This window comes from Tamandua tetradactyla, chromosome 9, assembly GCF_023851605.1.
Source record: "Tamandua tetradactyla isolate mTamTet1 chromosome 9, mTamTet1.pri, whole genome shotgun sequence".
NCBI classification, from domain to species: domain Eukaryota; kingdom Metazoa; phylum Chordata; class Mammalia; order Pilosa; family Myrmecophagidae; genus Tamandua; species Tamandua tetradactyla.
Genome location: NC_135335.1, coordinates 10,684,571 through 10,697,959, shown reverse-complemented (window position 1 = coordinate 10,697,959; position 13,389 = coordinate 10,684,571). Strand labels below are relative to the sequence as shown.

General features: G+C 55.5%; 1 protein-coding gene across 14 annotated transcripts in view; it reads left to right on the top strand.

Annotated features, from left to right (window-relative positions):
* The window catches only part of MARK2 (microtubule affinity regulating kinase 2), a 62,563-nt gene extending 49,344 nt beyond the window's left edge, over positions 1-13,219 (top strand). For 6 of the 14 annotated variants that reach the window (XM_077115893.1, XM_077115898.1, XM_077115894.1 and 3 more), the window contains 16 exons: positions 822-870; positions 1,195-1,260; positions 1,352-1,422; positions 1,637-1,693; positions 2,393-2,629; positions 3,081-3,200; positions 3,302-3,401; positions 3,480-3,592; positions 4,519-4,651; positions 4,908-5,089; positions 5,380-5,477; positions 6,305-6,466; positions 7,099-7,356; positions 8,387-8,413; positions 10,430-10,474; positions 11,114-13,219. In XM_077115893.1, coding sequence (XP_076972008.1) covers positions 822-870; positions 1,195-1,260; positions 1,352-1,422; positions 1,637-1,693; positions 2,393-2,629; positions 3,081-3,200; positions 3,302-3,401; positions 3,480-3,592; positions 4,519-4,651; positions 4,908-5,089; positions 5,380-5,477; positions 6,305-6,466; positions 7,099-7,356; positions 8,387-8,413; positions 10,430-10,474; positions 11,114-11,474 — 2,079 coding nt within the window. In that variant the 3' untranslated portion in view covers positions 11,475-13,219. Of the gene's footprint in view, positions 1-821; positions 871-1,194; positions 1,261-1,351; positions 1,423-1,636; positions 1,694-2,392; positions 2,630-3,080; positions 3,201-3,301; positions 3,402-3,479; positions 3,593-4,518; positions 4,652-4,907; positions 5,090-5,379; positions 5,478-6,304; positions 6,467-7,098; positions 7,357-8,386; positions 8,414-10,015; positions 10,119-10,429; positions 10,475-11,113 lie in introns of all 14 variants that reach the window. The other 8 variants (XR_013157578.1, XR_013157579.1, XM_077115892.1 and 5 more) reach the window with 8 other exon arrangements.
* Positions 13,220-13,389: the final 170 nt, after the last annotated feature.

Below are 13,389 nucleotides of genomic sequence, written 5' to 3'. Positions count from 1 at the left end.
TTCCATAAGCTATATCCTGAAATTGGGCACCAGAGTCCCTACCCCTTCTTTCCCCCACAAAAACAGAAACAAAAGCCCTTTGCTCTTTGTGCAGGTGGTAAGACCTGGAAGTTACAAAAATCCCACCTCCAGTTCTCTGGCCCCCACAGAGGGGAAGTTCATTTCTGTCATCTTTCTTTATGGAAATGTATGGTTTGGAGCCCCTGAATTTGTTTCACAAAGAGAGCGTGAGTGTGTGGAGGTGGATTTGATTAAAATTGGCATCAGCTATATATAGAAGTAGTTTCTTCTGCCACTTCCCCAGAGGTCCGGGAAAGAAAGACCTATCCACTAAGTTCCGAGCCCTCTGACTTCTATAAATCTGAAAATTGTGGAGTTCCCTTTCAGAGCCCTACCACTCCTTTGCACAGACCAAGCTGTAGTCTGTTTATTCACTCAACTTTAGAAGCAGCTCAGGTCTGAATATTCATGTACGTGGGCTCACTCTCCCTCCTTCAGGGGTACCCAACCAAAACGTGTCTGCCTTCGGGGGCTGGATTTGGGTACACTGTAGAGAGGGCAAAGTTGGCCTCAACCTAAGGGGAGAGAAGCAAGCCCTTGGAAGAGGGTTTCCAGCCCAGCTTTCCCCAGCTTACCCTCCCCGCCCTTCTCAGCCATCTGTTGGGGTGAGGGCTGGGGATAGGGTTGGATGATGTGGATAGCTGCCCTGTGTCTTTTTCTTGCCTATATTTCTGAAAAAGAATCCTAGCAGTGACTCTCTTTGGAGGGGAACTGAGAGGAGCAAGTAAAACAAGCATGACCCCTGGCATTTTATTTTCCAGCTATTCCGTGAAGTACGAATAATGAAAGTTTTGAATCATCCCAACATAGGTGAGAACCGGTTGTCATTCCTTTCTTCCTTTCCCCACAGCAGGGCTAAACTTTCCAGCACATGGTCCTCTCCAAGGCACATTGCCTCCTGGAGTTTGTAGTCTTCAGAGATGCCTCTGGGGAGGTTGAGCTCCAATCCTGCTCTCCCTCTGGCATACTGGGCTATCCTTAATAGTTGGGCTGGTGTAAGAGGAACTTGTCCTTGGGAAGCGGATGTGATAGGGAGGGAATTTGCATCCTTAGGATGCCCCCCCTGTACATGTTGGGACTCGGTGTATGGCCCCTGCTGCTGCTTTGACTCATGGCTTGGCCTTTCTCTTTTAGTTAAATTATTTGAAGTAATTGAGACTGAGAAAACACTGTACCTTGTCATGGAATATGCTAGTGGAGGTAGGTGTGAAACTGCCTCTTCCTGTTGTGTCCCTGCTACCCCCCAACACCAGCAAGCTCTGACCTAGTTCCCTGTCCCTGTCTCTTTCAGGAGAGGTGTTTGATTACCTCGTGGCTCATGGCAGGATGAAAGAAAAAGAGGCTCGAGCTAAATTCCGCCAGGTGGGTGTGACTCTCTGCATGGAGTGTGGGCCTGACCTCTGCCATTTGGGATTTGGTATAGATTGAAAAGCTGCCTGTTAGTGGCCTTCGGAGGGTCCTTTGGCTGTAGTTTATCTGTGTGGCAGCTTAGTACTAGGTCACGGGGTCCCAGTTCAGCTGGTTCCTAGAGCCCACCCTCAAGTGCCCTGGACTGACCCTTCTTGCTTCCTTTCAGATAGTGTCTGCTGTGCAGTACTGTCACCAGAAGTTCATTGTTCATAGAGACTTAAAGGTAAGGTGTGCCGTTATCCCCTGTCTTTGCATGTCGGCTGGGTTGTCCACCCTCCGTTCACCATAATGAATCATCAGGCCCTGAATGTTCAGGAAACTCTAGCCTTGAATTTTTTTGTGCTGACAAGGAAGCCTTAGGGCTGCTTCTGATACAGGCCTTGAGACTGGACTTAGGATTCCATTCCAACAGGAGAGCAAAGCGTCTCTGCCATTTCAGCTCTTGGCACATCACCTCTTGGGGCAACCAGGCATGGCAGGAGCACTCCAGGCTTTTTGTTCTTCAGACAGCTTGGGCACTCCAGGCTTTTTGTTCTTCAGACAGAAGAATATTGGTCCCCACAGTTGCATAACTCGAGTTTTGCAAGTGTGCACACATGCCTGCACCATCTCTTTCACCGAGACTATCCCAGTCTTCTCAGATCTGGCCATTGATTAAGCAGGGCCCAACACTGATGCCTTGTGTAGCTCCGAGGCTCCTGGAGCCTTCAGATCCTAGCCCTCACCTGCTGCCTGTGTGTGGCAGTGCCTCTACTGCCCTTCTCACTCCAACCTGTCCACACTTGATTGAAGTACTGCCCTGGGGTTGGTGGGAAAAGTTCTGAGACTTCTCATTTGTTCTCCGTTCCCCTCAGCTCCTTTCTGTCCCATTGCCTTAGTGTCGTTTGCTTGGTTCTGTGAGAGTTTCCATCTTACTTCCCAGGCTGAAAACCTACTCTTGGATGCTGATATGAACATCAAGATTGCCGACTTCGGCTTCAGCAATGAGTTCACATTTGGAAACAAGCTAGATACCTTCTGTGGCAGTCCCCCATACGCTGCCCCAGAACTCTTCCAGGGCAAAAAGTACGATGGACCTGAGGTGGATGTGTGGAGCTTGGGAGTTATCCTCTACACACTAGTCAGCGGGTCCCTGCCTTTTGATGGACAGAACCTCAAGGTGGGGTGAAGTGCAGGCTTAGATAATTTTTATTAGTTCTCATTTTCTCTCTTAGCCTCTGCTCTGATCCCTTACCTCTCACCTTTGCCACCCTTCTACCTTTCTCCCAAGCCAGAGCTTCGGAGAAGGGCTTGCTAAAGGTAGTAGCATTAGAAGGTCTTCTACACCCAATGTAATGTCCTTTTCTGAGGGTTGGGGTAATTGTATAGCCTCACCACCCCCTGCCCCCACCACCCTGGCACTCTGGGATTACTGGGCTTTGACTAGAGGGCACAAGGATAACTGATAATTCACTGCCTCTCTAGTGAGGTCTCTTGTCCCAGGCTGTCTGCCTCCTGCCAGATTTCATTTTTGTCTGCCTGGCTAGTCAGCTCTAAGGAGTCCTGCATGTTAAGTTTCTTTCCTTGGCCTTGGGGTGATTTAAATGTCTTAACCCTGGACCCCCCTATAGGAGCTGCGAGAGCGTGTGCTGAGGGGGAAATACCGTATTCCGTTCTACATGTCTACGGACTGTGAAAACTTGCTGAAGAAATTTCTTATTCTCAATCCCAGTAAGAGAGGCACTTTAGAGGTGAGCATCCTTGCGCCTAACTGGCTTGCAGGTCCTCGGGTCCCCAAGCAGACCTCCAAGCTGAGATGCCTCTGCCCTTTTCCCTTGCCTTTGCTCACCAGCAAATCATGAAAGATCGATGGATGAACGTGGGTCACGAAGATGATGAACTAAAGCCTTACGTGGAGCCACTCCCGGACTACAAGGACCCCCGAAGGACAGGTGAGGTCGTGCTGGGCCATGGGGTTGGGCCTGCCTAGAGGTTAGAACCAGCCTTAACTGTCTCTCCACCCTGTACAGAGTTGATGGTGTCCATGGGTTACACAAGGGAAGAGATCCAGGACTCTCTGGTGGGCCAGAGGTACAATGAGGTGATGGCCACCTATCTCCTCCTGGGCTATAAGAGCTCCGAGGTGCGTACTCCCTGCTCTGTTCCCTGGTCTAGCCAGCCACTGTCAGTGGTACCCAGGCTTCTTGTATCCTTTAGGGGCAGAAGCCCATCTCCCCGAAGGCTTGCCCTCTGCTGACCAATTGTAAGGCTCAGTTGGCTGGCTTTCCCTTATCTCAATCAGTGAATGAATAAGAAAGCTGGTGGGAGGATCTGGGTCTGGGTCTGGGTTTCATTGTAGGGGAGTTGCTCTGGCTTGATTTGTATGGTTTAGACTGGGTCTGGGTCAGCCTGTCTGGGCTAGTCAGCCACTTGTTGTCTCTGTTGATGTGTAGGTATCTTTACGTGTTTCCAAGTGTTTGGATCTGGGTGGAGGGACGGGGTGAGGGATCTGGGTACCGCCTCATCTTTCTTAAAGGAATCTGGGTGTGTGTGTTATTTCTGTCTGGTGCTTGTGTCTGATCTGGGTGTCTGTGTATATGTATGGCTCTAGAGGATTTGTGATTGTTCTGCTATTAGGGTAACCGTGTCTGAGTCCTGAGTATCTCTGGGAGTGGGCTTTTTTTTCCAATCACTGAGCATCCCCGCATATGCATGTAGCCTCTGCATCCTGCTCTCCCTGGCAGTGTTGTGTTTTCTCTCCAGGTCCTTGCCTTAGCCTACTCAACAGGCGTCGAGTGGTGGTTGCTGTGGGCCTCTGTTGGTGTGTGTGTGGCAGGGAGAGGGATGTGATCTAAAGTCTGAATGTGTGCTGTTATGAGTATTTGGGTCTCTGGAGGGATCTTTCTAGGGCAGGAAGGCTACATTTGCTGGTGTGTATTGGAATATGTCAGCTGTGTGTTGGTCTTGAGGTGGTATATCATGACAAGGTTGGGCAGTGAGTGTGTCTATCCATAGGCATCCTTGTGTGACCTCTGCCTGCCCATGATGCCAAGTTTTCTGTCCTTGCAGCTGGAGGGTGACACTATCACCTTGAAGCCCCGGCCTTCAGCTGATCTGACAAACAGCAGTGCCCCTTCCCCATCCCACAAGGTACAGCGCAGTGTCTCCGCCAACCCCAAACAGCGGCGCTTCAGCGATCAGGGTAAATGCTTTGGGGAGTTGCAAGTGGGACACCAGAGGTCAGAGGCTCTGGGGACTTTGGGTGATGCAGCTATATTTCAGCCTCAGTTCAGCCACTTGTTAATTGCTGCATGACCTTGGGCAGGTCACTTACCTTCCCTCAGCCCCTGTGAAACGGGTTTGCTGGGTTGCTGGCAGGATTGTAGGAAATTACCACATACCTGGTGGGCACACAGTAGGCCCTGGCCTCACCCATTCCCATCGTCCCTCTGGCTCAGCAGCTGGTCCTGCCATTCCCACCTCTAATTCCTACTCTAAGAAGACCCAGAGTAACAACGCAGAGAACAAGCGGCCTGAGGAGGACCGGGAGGTGGGGCGGAAGGCCAGCAGCACAGCCAAAGTGCCTGCCAGCCCCCTGCCTGGCCTGGAAAGGAAGAAGACCACCCCTACCCCCTCCACGGTGAGCCACACCTATCCCCTCCTGTCCAGCCCCTCCCCTCTCCTCCTCCTTCCCTCCCTGCTGTGGGACCTGCCCTCTCCAGGCAGCTCTGCCTCTATTCCAGGCCTGGCTCCTTTTGACTGCCTCCACCCTACCCTGCCTTTCCTCCTGGGCCGCTTTTGCTTACAGCAGGAAAAAAGGCAAAGTCCTTCTCCCCTACCTCTGTCTACTTGATTGGGGGGAAGCTTCTACCTGACAGTAGAAATCTTTGGTTTTCTATGATACAACTCTCACTCTTTATGCCCCCACAGAACAGTGTCCTCTCCACCAGCACAAATCGAAGCCGAAATTCCCCACTTTTGGAGAGATCCAGCCTCGGCCAGGCCTCCATCCAGAATGGCAAAGACAGGTGAGCAGATCAGGCCCTGGCCTGCCACACTCCCCAGGAGTGGGCCGCCAGCTGCCTCCCACCGCTGTGATGTCTGTCAGCAGCACCCTCCCTTCTTCCAGCCAGAGCCTTCCTCCCTGCTCCCTGGAGCTCAGCCGTGGCTCAGTTCAGTCCAGCTCTCCTCACATCAGCACCTTCCCCTGGCCCTGCTCCATCCCCTTCTTTTCCCCTCAGTGACCATCTCAGCTGCCTTCTTGCTTCTCTCCCGCATCCAGAGCAGAGTGCTGCCCTCCTCCGGGCATGAGCACCAGAGAATTAGCCTTTTGGGCTCTAGCTCAGGGCAGAACCAAGAGATGCCCGTCTGAGGTTTCAACTTCAAGGGCAATACCAGCCAAGTTCCCTACCTCTGCCTGGGAGCGCAGGGCCCCTTACCCTGACAGCATTTCCTGGTGGGTGGAGTTCCTGGCTCCACCTCTTCTGACTTAATGAAGGTTTTCCCTTAGCAACACCCTACTCCTTTCTGTAGGAAGCATCCTTGTTTTTCAGATTTCCTAGGAGACCAGTGCAGCCGGGAGGTAGTTGCCTACTGCCGGCTTTCCTTGGTTTCGTTTTGGTTTCCTCTTCCCAGGCTCTGGCCTACCTTGCTGCTTCCTCCTCCTGCCCTCCGCTTCCCATCCCCACGTTGCTCAGCTGTGACTTGCATCTCATTGCAGCTTCCTGAACTTGACCTGTGTCCTGCTGATGCGCTTCAGCTCTGGCTCTTCCCCGGCCCTTGCTTTCTAACCCAGGCCTCCTGTCCCTCACCCCCACCCCCTAACCCAGGCCTCTCCGCTGCTTTTGTCTCCTAGCCTAACCATGCCAGGGTCCCGGGCCTCCACGGCTTCTGCTTCTGCCGCAGTCTCTGCGGCCCGGCCCCGCCAGCACCAGAAATCCATGTCGGCCTCCATGCACCCCAACAAGGCCTCTGGGCTGCCCCCCACGGAGAGTAACTGTGAGGTGCCACGGCCCAGGCAAGTGTGCTGGGGCAGCTGGTGCATTCGCTGCCTTCAGCCTGCCCCCAACAATTTCTTCTTCCCACCTGGGGGTCCTGCTCTTTTCTTGTCATCTTAGCCACAAGAAGTGGTTCGATCCCCTGCAGCCAGGAAGGGGAGAGAAAAAAAACAATGGCTTCGATGCCCCTGTTTTCCTCCAGCTCTACTCTCTAAACAGATTTGCAGGAAGTGGTCCTAGGCTCCAGAAAGAAGCCTTTTTGTTCTGAGCCTTCCTGGACTCCCTTAGGACCCCAGGAACAGTCAGCATCACCGAAACTCAATCCTTGAGGGCTGGTCAGCATTGTCCCCTTGAGATTCCAGTCTGCCTCACTCCAAAGGAGCCGTTCTCTTCAGCCTGTATTGCTCTCCCACACATTTAACCTTCGTTGCCTCCCTCCCACACCCAAACCATCTGTATCCACCCTTCACCTGGACTTCCTCCTTACTGGTGTCCTCAGTGGTCCACCCATTCCTTCTGTGTCCTCTGTGATGGCTGCCTCTGACCTAGCATGCCCCTTCCCTGTTCCTACCACAGGGCATTCCAGGGGCTCGGTGGTGATGGCTTTTCTGTATCTTGATGCTATTCCCCCACCCTACCTCTTGTCCCACAGCACAGCCCCCCAGCGTGTCCCTGTCGCCTCCCCCTCCGCCCACAACATCAGCAGCAGCGGCGGAGCCCCAGACCGAACCAATTTTCCCCGGGGTGTGTCCAGTCGAAGCACCTTCCACGCTGGGCAGCTCCGACAGGTGCGGGACCAGCAGAATTTGCCCTATGGTGTGACGCCAGCCTCACCCTCTGGCAATAGCCAGGGCCGGCGGGGGGCCTCTGGGAGCATCTTCAGCAAATTCACCTCCAAGTTTGTACGCAGGTGAGTAGGAAGTTCAGGGTGACAGAGGAGACTGAGGCCAGGGCTTCCTGCCTGCCTGAGGGTGGGGTTGGGGACAGCCAGAACTGGGCATGGGCCCTGGGGTGAGCAAAGACCTTGGGCCCAACCTGGGAGTGGGAGTGGTCTTTGTCAACACCTGTGCCCAGACCTGACCCTTCTTAGGCCCCTCCCCACCTCCTTACACACATCCCTCATTCTGTGGCCCCCAGCAGATGGCCCATGCCGCCTCCTCTAGGAGGGTGTGAACTCAGATACTAAAATAAAAGCCCCCCTCTTCTCTCTTGGGTTCCCATGGAAACTTATATTTGGTGACGCAGCTGCAAAGTCATGAGGCATGAGCCAGGCTGGGCCAGCAAGGAAAATAAGCCTTTTCCTGATCTCTTGCTTCAGCCCCTTTGACCTCCTTCTCTCCCACCAAGCTGGTTATTGTTATTTAAGACAAGGGTAGGGGCTGGCTGCAGCTGCTCCCCTCTCACTCCCCAGAGTGAAACCCATAAATGACATAGCTGGTGAAGGCCCTTGGCACCCTCTTCCTCTGGAGCACCAAGGCTCTGCTGCTTTCCTGTTGGGATGAGGGTGAGGATTCTCTTCACGGGGTTTCTCACACCTTAGCCCCTGCAACCTCAAGGGGATAAATTTGACTCTTGCGGTGTACCTGGGAGTTCTGCCTCCTGTTATGCTCCCTGTTTCCATCCCACTTTCCTCTACCCACCTTGGAGTAGGGGAAGCGATAGGGGGCTTTTCCTCCTGCGTTTCCCTCTACTCAGCTGGACTGGCCAAAACCACTGCCCCTCCCGAGCCCGGGAGTGCAGGTGCCAGGGTAGCTGCAGGGAGGGGTGTGAGCAGGTCTGGATGTCTCGGACTCTAGTCTCGCTGAGCGGCTCTTCCAAAAATAGGGTATCTCTTGAACCTGTAAAGCCCACTCCCCCACCTGCTTATCCACATACCGTCTTGTTGGTTTTTTTTTTTTTATTTCTTTTTTTATTTTGTCTTTTTTTGTTTGTTTTTTTAGAAATCTGTCTTTCAGGTTTGCCAGAAGGTAGGCGTTGAGCCCGCTGTGTGTGTGTGTGTGTCGGTGTCCTGTGTCCTGCCTCCATCACTAACTCCCCTTTTCTGGCTCTCGCTCCCTCCTCCGTCTGCTAACCAGGTCTGTGTGGCCTCCTCCCTCTGCCATCTTAAAGGGATGAAGATGGCCTCTGATTGGGCATCCACAGGGGCCTGCCTTCTCTGCCTCCTTATAGACGGGCAGGGCTCAGGAGCACCTGGCCCCTAAGAGGGCACGTTTGCCCACTCAGGACAAATGGCTTTGCAGATGATGGGCCCGGGGCCTGCAGCAGGGAATTCTCCCTTTAAGATTGTCTTCCTCCCTCCCCTCCCCCCGTTCAAGGTGTGGGTCACAATATTGGGTTCATTTTCTGTCCCTTTCCCTTACTGTGTGCATGCACTATGAGGAGGCTCCACTGGTGTTAAAAGTGCATCTGGGATGGTCTTTCATTTGGGGTTCTCCTGGTCTTCCCCTCCTCTGGGCCCCAGAATGTCAAATGCTTTTGACCTGTTCCCCCTGTTCTACGGGATGGCAGAACTTTGGAGGTAACTCAGGAACACCCAGTTACCAGGTTTCAGTCCGATTTCTCCAAGCCCAAGGAGTCTTTGCCTTACTAATGGGGTACAGCACCCCCATCTGGCAGCTCCTGCAGCACCCTGCGCAGCACACCTCCTGCCTCCAGCAGTATCTGGATAGAATCAAGTCTCTTCTCCCCCGTAGCTTCCAAAGAGTCTGGAGCTGGGATATCTACAGCAGGGGTGGTTCTGCCCCCAAGCCCTGAGAAAGAGTTTGAGGCCCTGCCCTCAAGCGTCTCTGTTTCCAGGCCAGACCCTGGCTCTTCGACCCCTGACCCCACGGTCGTCCTCTCTGGGGGCTCAGATGGGAAGAACACCAAGCTGAAGACCAAGGCCAGGCCCTTCTGGGGAGCACTGGATCCCCAAGGCCAAGTCAGCCCAGGCCCTGCGTGGGGGCTGGGATGCCAGGCAGTCACATGGGTGCCCCCACCGATGGCAAACCTGTCAAGACAGGCCTTCAGGCTCTGCCTCTTCCACTCGCTGCTCCCCACCCAGCTCTTCATCGCAAGGCTGCCTGCTGCTGCACAGGGCCCTGCAGGGGGCTGCCACCCACATGTGGGAGCCAGGCTTCCTCCTGCACTTAGCCTGGGTTCCCAGCTCACAGTGCGCTTGTTGCATTTGTGTGTCTGTGGTGTCTTTGTATTCCTTTTACATGTGCGGCTGCTGCTCCTCTCTTGCTCCTCACATCACTGCCTCCTCAGCAGTTCCCAATTTCCCGGCTCCAAGCACTGGTCTTCCAGCCAGGAGCTGGAGAAGCCGCTCAGCGGGGCCAGACCTTTTCCCCACCCACCCTTCCAAAGTATCTACCCTGCCCTGCCCTCCGTCTTCCTTTCTGTGCAAGCAGATATCCTGGCAGGCTGGCAGTGGGTCTCCAAAGCATGGGGGAGGAGGCCTCCTCCACAGCCAGGCCTTGGTGCCCTTCTCCTCCCCTGCCCATCCCCAGACACACTCTGAGCAGTTCCAGATCTTGGCCCTCTGGGCCTCCTGAGAGAGGCTTCTGCATCATTCTTCTTCTCCACAGAGATCTAAAACATTGCAGCCCCTTCCCTCCAAGAGGACTGCAGTTCTGAGACCCTGGTATACTGGTGCAGAAACCCACTCAGAGCCCTCCCCCAGTACAGAACGTGAGCCTTGGCCACTAGGCCACTTCAAGCTGAGCTATGGGCCTCAAATCTGGGTGCGCACCCATGCTCCCCTCCCCCTCCTGGGACAGAGGCCAGGAGCTGAAGGAGTGCGGGGAGGGACAGTTGAGCTGCCAGTGGGAGGTGCCACAGGGCCACAGTGCCCTGCCAGGTGATGGGCTTGGGCTTGGGCTTGGGCTTGGGTCCTGCCCACTACCGGTGGCACCTGCCTCTACCCACCCTCACCTGGGTCTGCGGCGGTGGAAGGAGCGAGAGGCCCCAGCACTAAACTCTCCCTCGCTCTGTTTTTTGAGGAACCTGAATGAACCTGAAAGCAAAGACCGAGTGGAGACGCTCAGGTGAGAGGGCTGGAGCCAGCACCGGCCCTGCCTGGGCCACCGGGCTTGCCACAAGCCACCTGCTCCTCTCTTCCTTCTGCCACTGGGCTCTTCCTCCAATGCTCTGCCCTGTCCCACCGACCCTTCTTGGGGGCCTTCCTTTCGTCAGACAACCCCAGTCCCCAGCTGCAGTAGCTCTGGGCCCTTCTCAAGTGTAGTGCATTCTGGAAGTAGGCACCTTGGGCTGGGTGGTTGGGGCTGCAGATTCCTGCCCGTGGCTTCGCTCACCATTGTGCCTCTTAGTTTGTTCTCTCCACATAGACTGCTAATCAGCTGCTGAGTGCTAGTGAGCACTCACATATTCCCTTCTCTTCCCTGAGTCTCCCCCTTTCACAGAAAAAAGCTGGTAAACTGCATGGAACAGTCAGATACCCAGGGGGCTGCCTTCTTCTCGCTGGTCTCCACCTGAGAAATGGAGAGTCGGAGGAGTGCCCACCCCTCTCTCGCCCTCTTTCTGCTTCCCCCTACCAGGTTCCAACTGCTCCCTCTTCCAGCATTGGCTGCCTCCTGCACACCCTCCCACTCTCCTCTCTGATCTCAGGGGCTGTTGGCGGGGGAGTCTCAGCCCCTGCCTGATGGCCGTCTCTGCCCTCTCCACAGACCTCATGTGGTGGGTAGTGGAGGCAGTGAGAAAGAAAAGGAAGATTTCCGAGAGGCCAAACCACGCTCACTACGCTTCACATGGAGTATGAAGACCACGAGCTCCATGGAACCCAATGAGATGATGCGGGAGATCCGCAAGGTGCTGGACGCAAACAGCTGCCAGAGCGAGCTGCACGAGAAATACATGCTGCTGTGCATGCACGGCACACCGGGCCACGAGGACTTCGTGCAGTGGGAGATGGAGGTGTGCAAACTGCCGCGGCTGTCTCTCAATGGCGTTCGATTTAAGCGGATATCGGGCACCTCCATAGCCTTCAAAAACATTGCCTCCAAAATAGCCAACGAACTTAAGCTTTAACAGGCTGCCAGGAGTAGGGGGAGACTGAGGCAGGCCGGCTGGACCTAGCTTCTGGGGCCGGCCACTCTGCTCCACCTGGGCAAGACTGCAGAGACTGGATTGGTGTGTCTCCCCTTGTTGGCACTTCTGCCCTCCCCTGCCCTGTTTTTTCTTCCATGTTTGTGGGAGAGGGGAGATGGTTCTTTTCCCCCCACACAGTCACCCCTGCCCAGAAATCACCCCTCCCCCCTCCCCCACAGGAGGCAAAGGAAGGGGAGGGAGGGAGGGGCGGGGGGGCAGGGCTCCCCCTTGGTACTGCGGTTGCACAGAGTATTTCGCCTAAACCAAGAAATTTTTTATTACCAAAAAGATAAAAAGAAAAAAAAAAATAACCCAGCGGCCACCTCTCCTCCCTGCCCCATTGGGACAGTCGAGACTGGATCCTCTGGGGTTTCCTGGGAGGGTGGTTCAGGGCTGGAACACTCTCAGGCAAGAGTGGTGGAGTTCCCTGTCAGTCCCTCCGCCCGGCCCACTCGGGCTTCTCCCCTCTCCTTCCCTCCTTCCCCTCCAAGCAAACCACCAGAGGTGGCCTTCCCCAGACCTCAGGCCCCTGGGCTTGAGGCCTGGGCAGCTGGGGGTGGGGGGTGCTGCGCAGCCCAGAAGGAGGGGGCTGGCGACTGCTCTGGGGCTGCCGATGTGATGCGAGGGCAAGGAGCACTGGCCTCCCTCCACACTGTATCCTCTGCCCTCTCCCCCTCCCCAGAGCTGGGCATTTCTTTCCACAAGCTGCTGTGGGGGCATTTGTTCCCCTTCCTCAAAAGTCTGTGCCATCTCCTCCCACCCCCTCCCGGGTAGAAGGAGGGACTGACCCCAGGCTGGGAGAGGAGAGGGGGCTGCAGGCAGATCACCAGGTACCTAGGGGGCAATCCCCAGGGGACCATCCGGGCTGCTTGTCTCCAGAGCAGGGACGCTGGGCATTCTCCGTTGTGGGAGAGCTTTTGTCTGAAAGCACAGCGCCCCCCCTCCCCCTTCTTCCGGAGCTTCATTGGCATTAATCTGGGCACCAGCTACTTCCATAGCAGTGACTTCCCTCATCACCGTCTCCTCTCGGCCTTGCCTTCCCTTCCTGACACTGTCGCCCCTCCTCTCAGGAGACACTGCCCTGGGCCTCCACTGCCGCCTGGCGGGAGGCAGCAGGGCTGGGAGCACCCGCCCTCCAGGGCATGGGGGACAGATGGGCCAAGAGGCTCCCAGCTTGCCAACCTCCACGGCCAGCGTGGGTGCAGGCGGTTGTGGGCGCTTGGCTGGTGGCAGCCGCTGCATCCCTTAATTTATTTCTCTGCTGTTTCTGTTCTTGAGAAATTGGGGGAGGGAGTCCTGCAGAGGCAGTCTCTAACCTCACCTGAGTTGTACATTTTTTTGTGATGGGTTTTATTTTCTATTTTATTATTTTATTTTTTTGATTTATAATGACTCCACCCCTGTTCATCACCCCTGCTCCCAGGCCAGGCTCAGTGGCAAGTTGAGCCCTTGGGTCCCAGGAAGGGGCCTAGCTGACCTCAGCCCTCCTACCCCACGCCCCCACTGTGGGCTCCAGCTCAGACCAAGGGCTCCCCCTCCCTCCCTCCCTCCCCTCCCCTCCCCTCCCCCCCCATCGTGCCCTATGGAACAGCCCGGGTGCTCCGAGGGAGCCAGGAGGGCATGGCTTGGCTCCCAGAGGGGGTGGGGGCCAGGGGCACCGTGGCAAGGTGGCTCCTCCCTACCCAGCCCCCCCCCCCCCCCCCGCACTTAGTTTCTCCTCTGGATCAAACACGTAATAAAGAGAATGTTTGGAATCTGAGCTGCTGCCTCCCATTTCTTCTCCCAGGCCGGCAGGGAGGGCAGGGACCCAGTCCCCGTGGGCAAGATGGGGCCCAGCCCACCTGCCTTGCAGGAG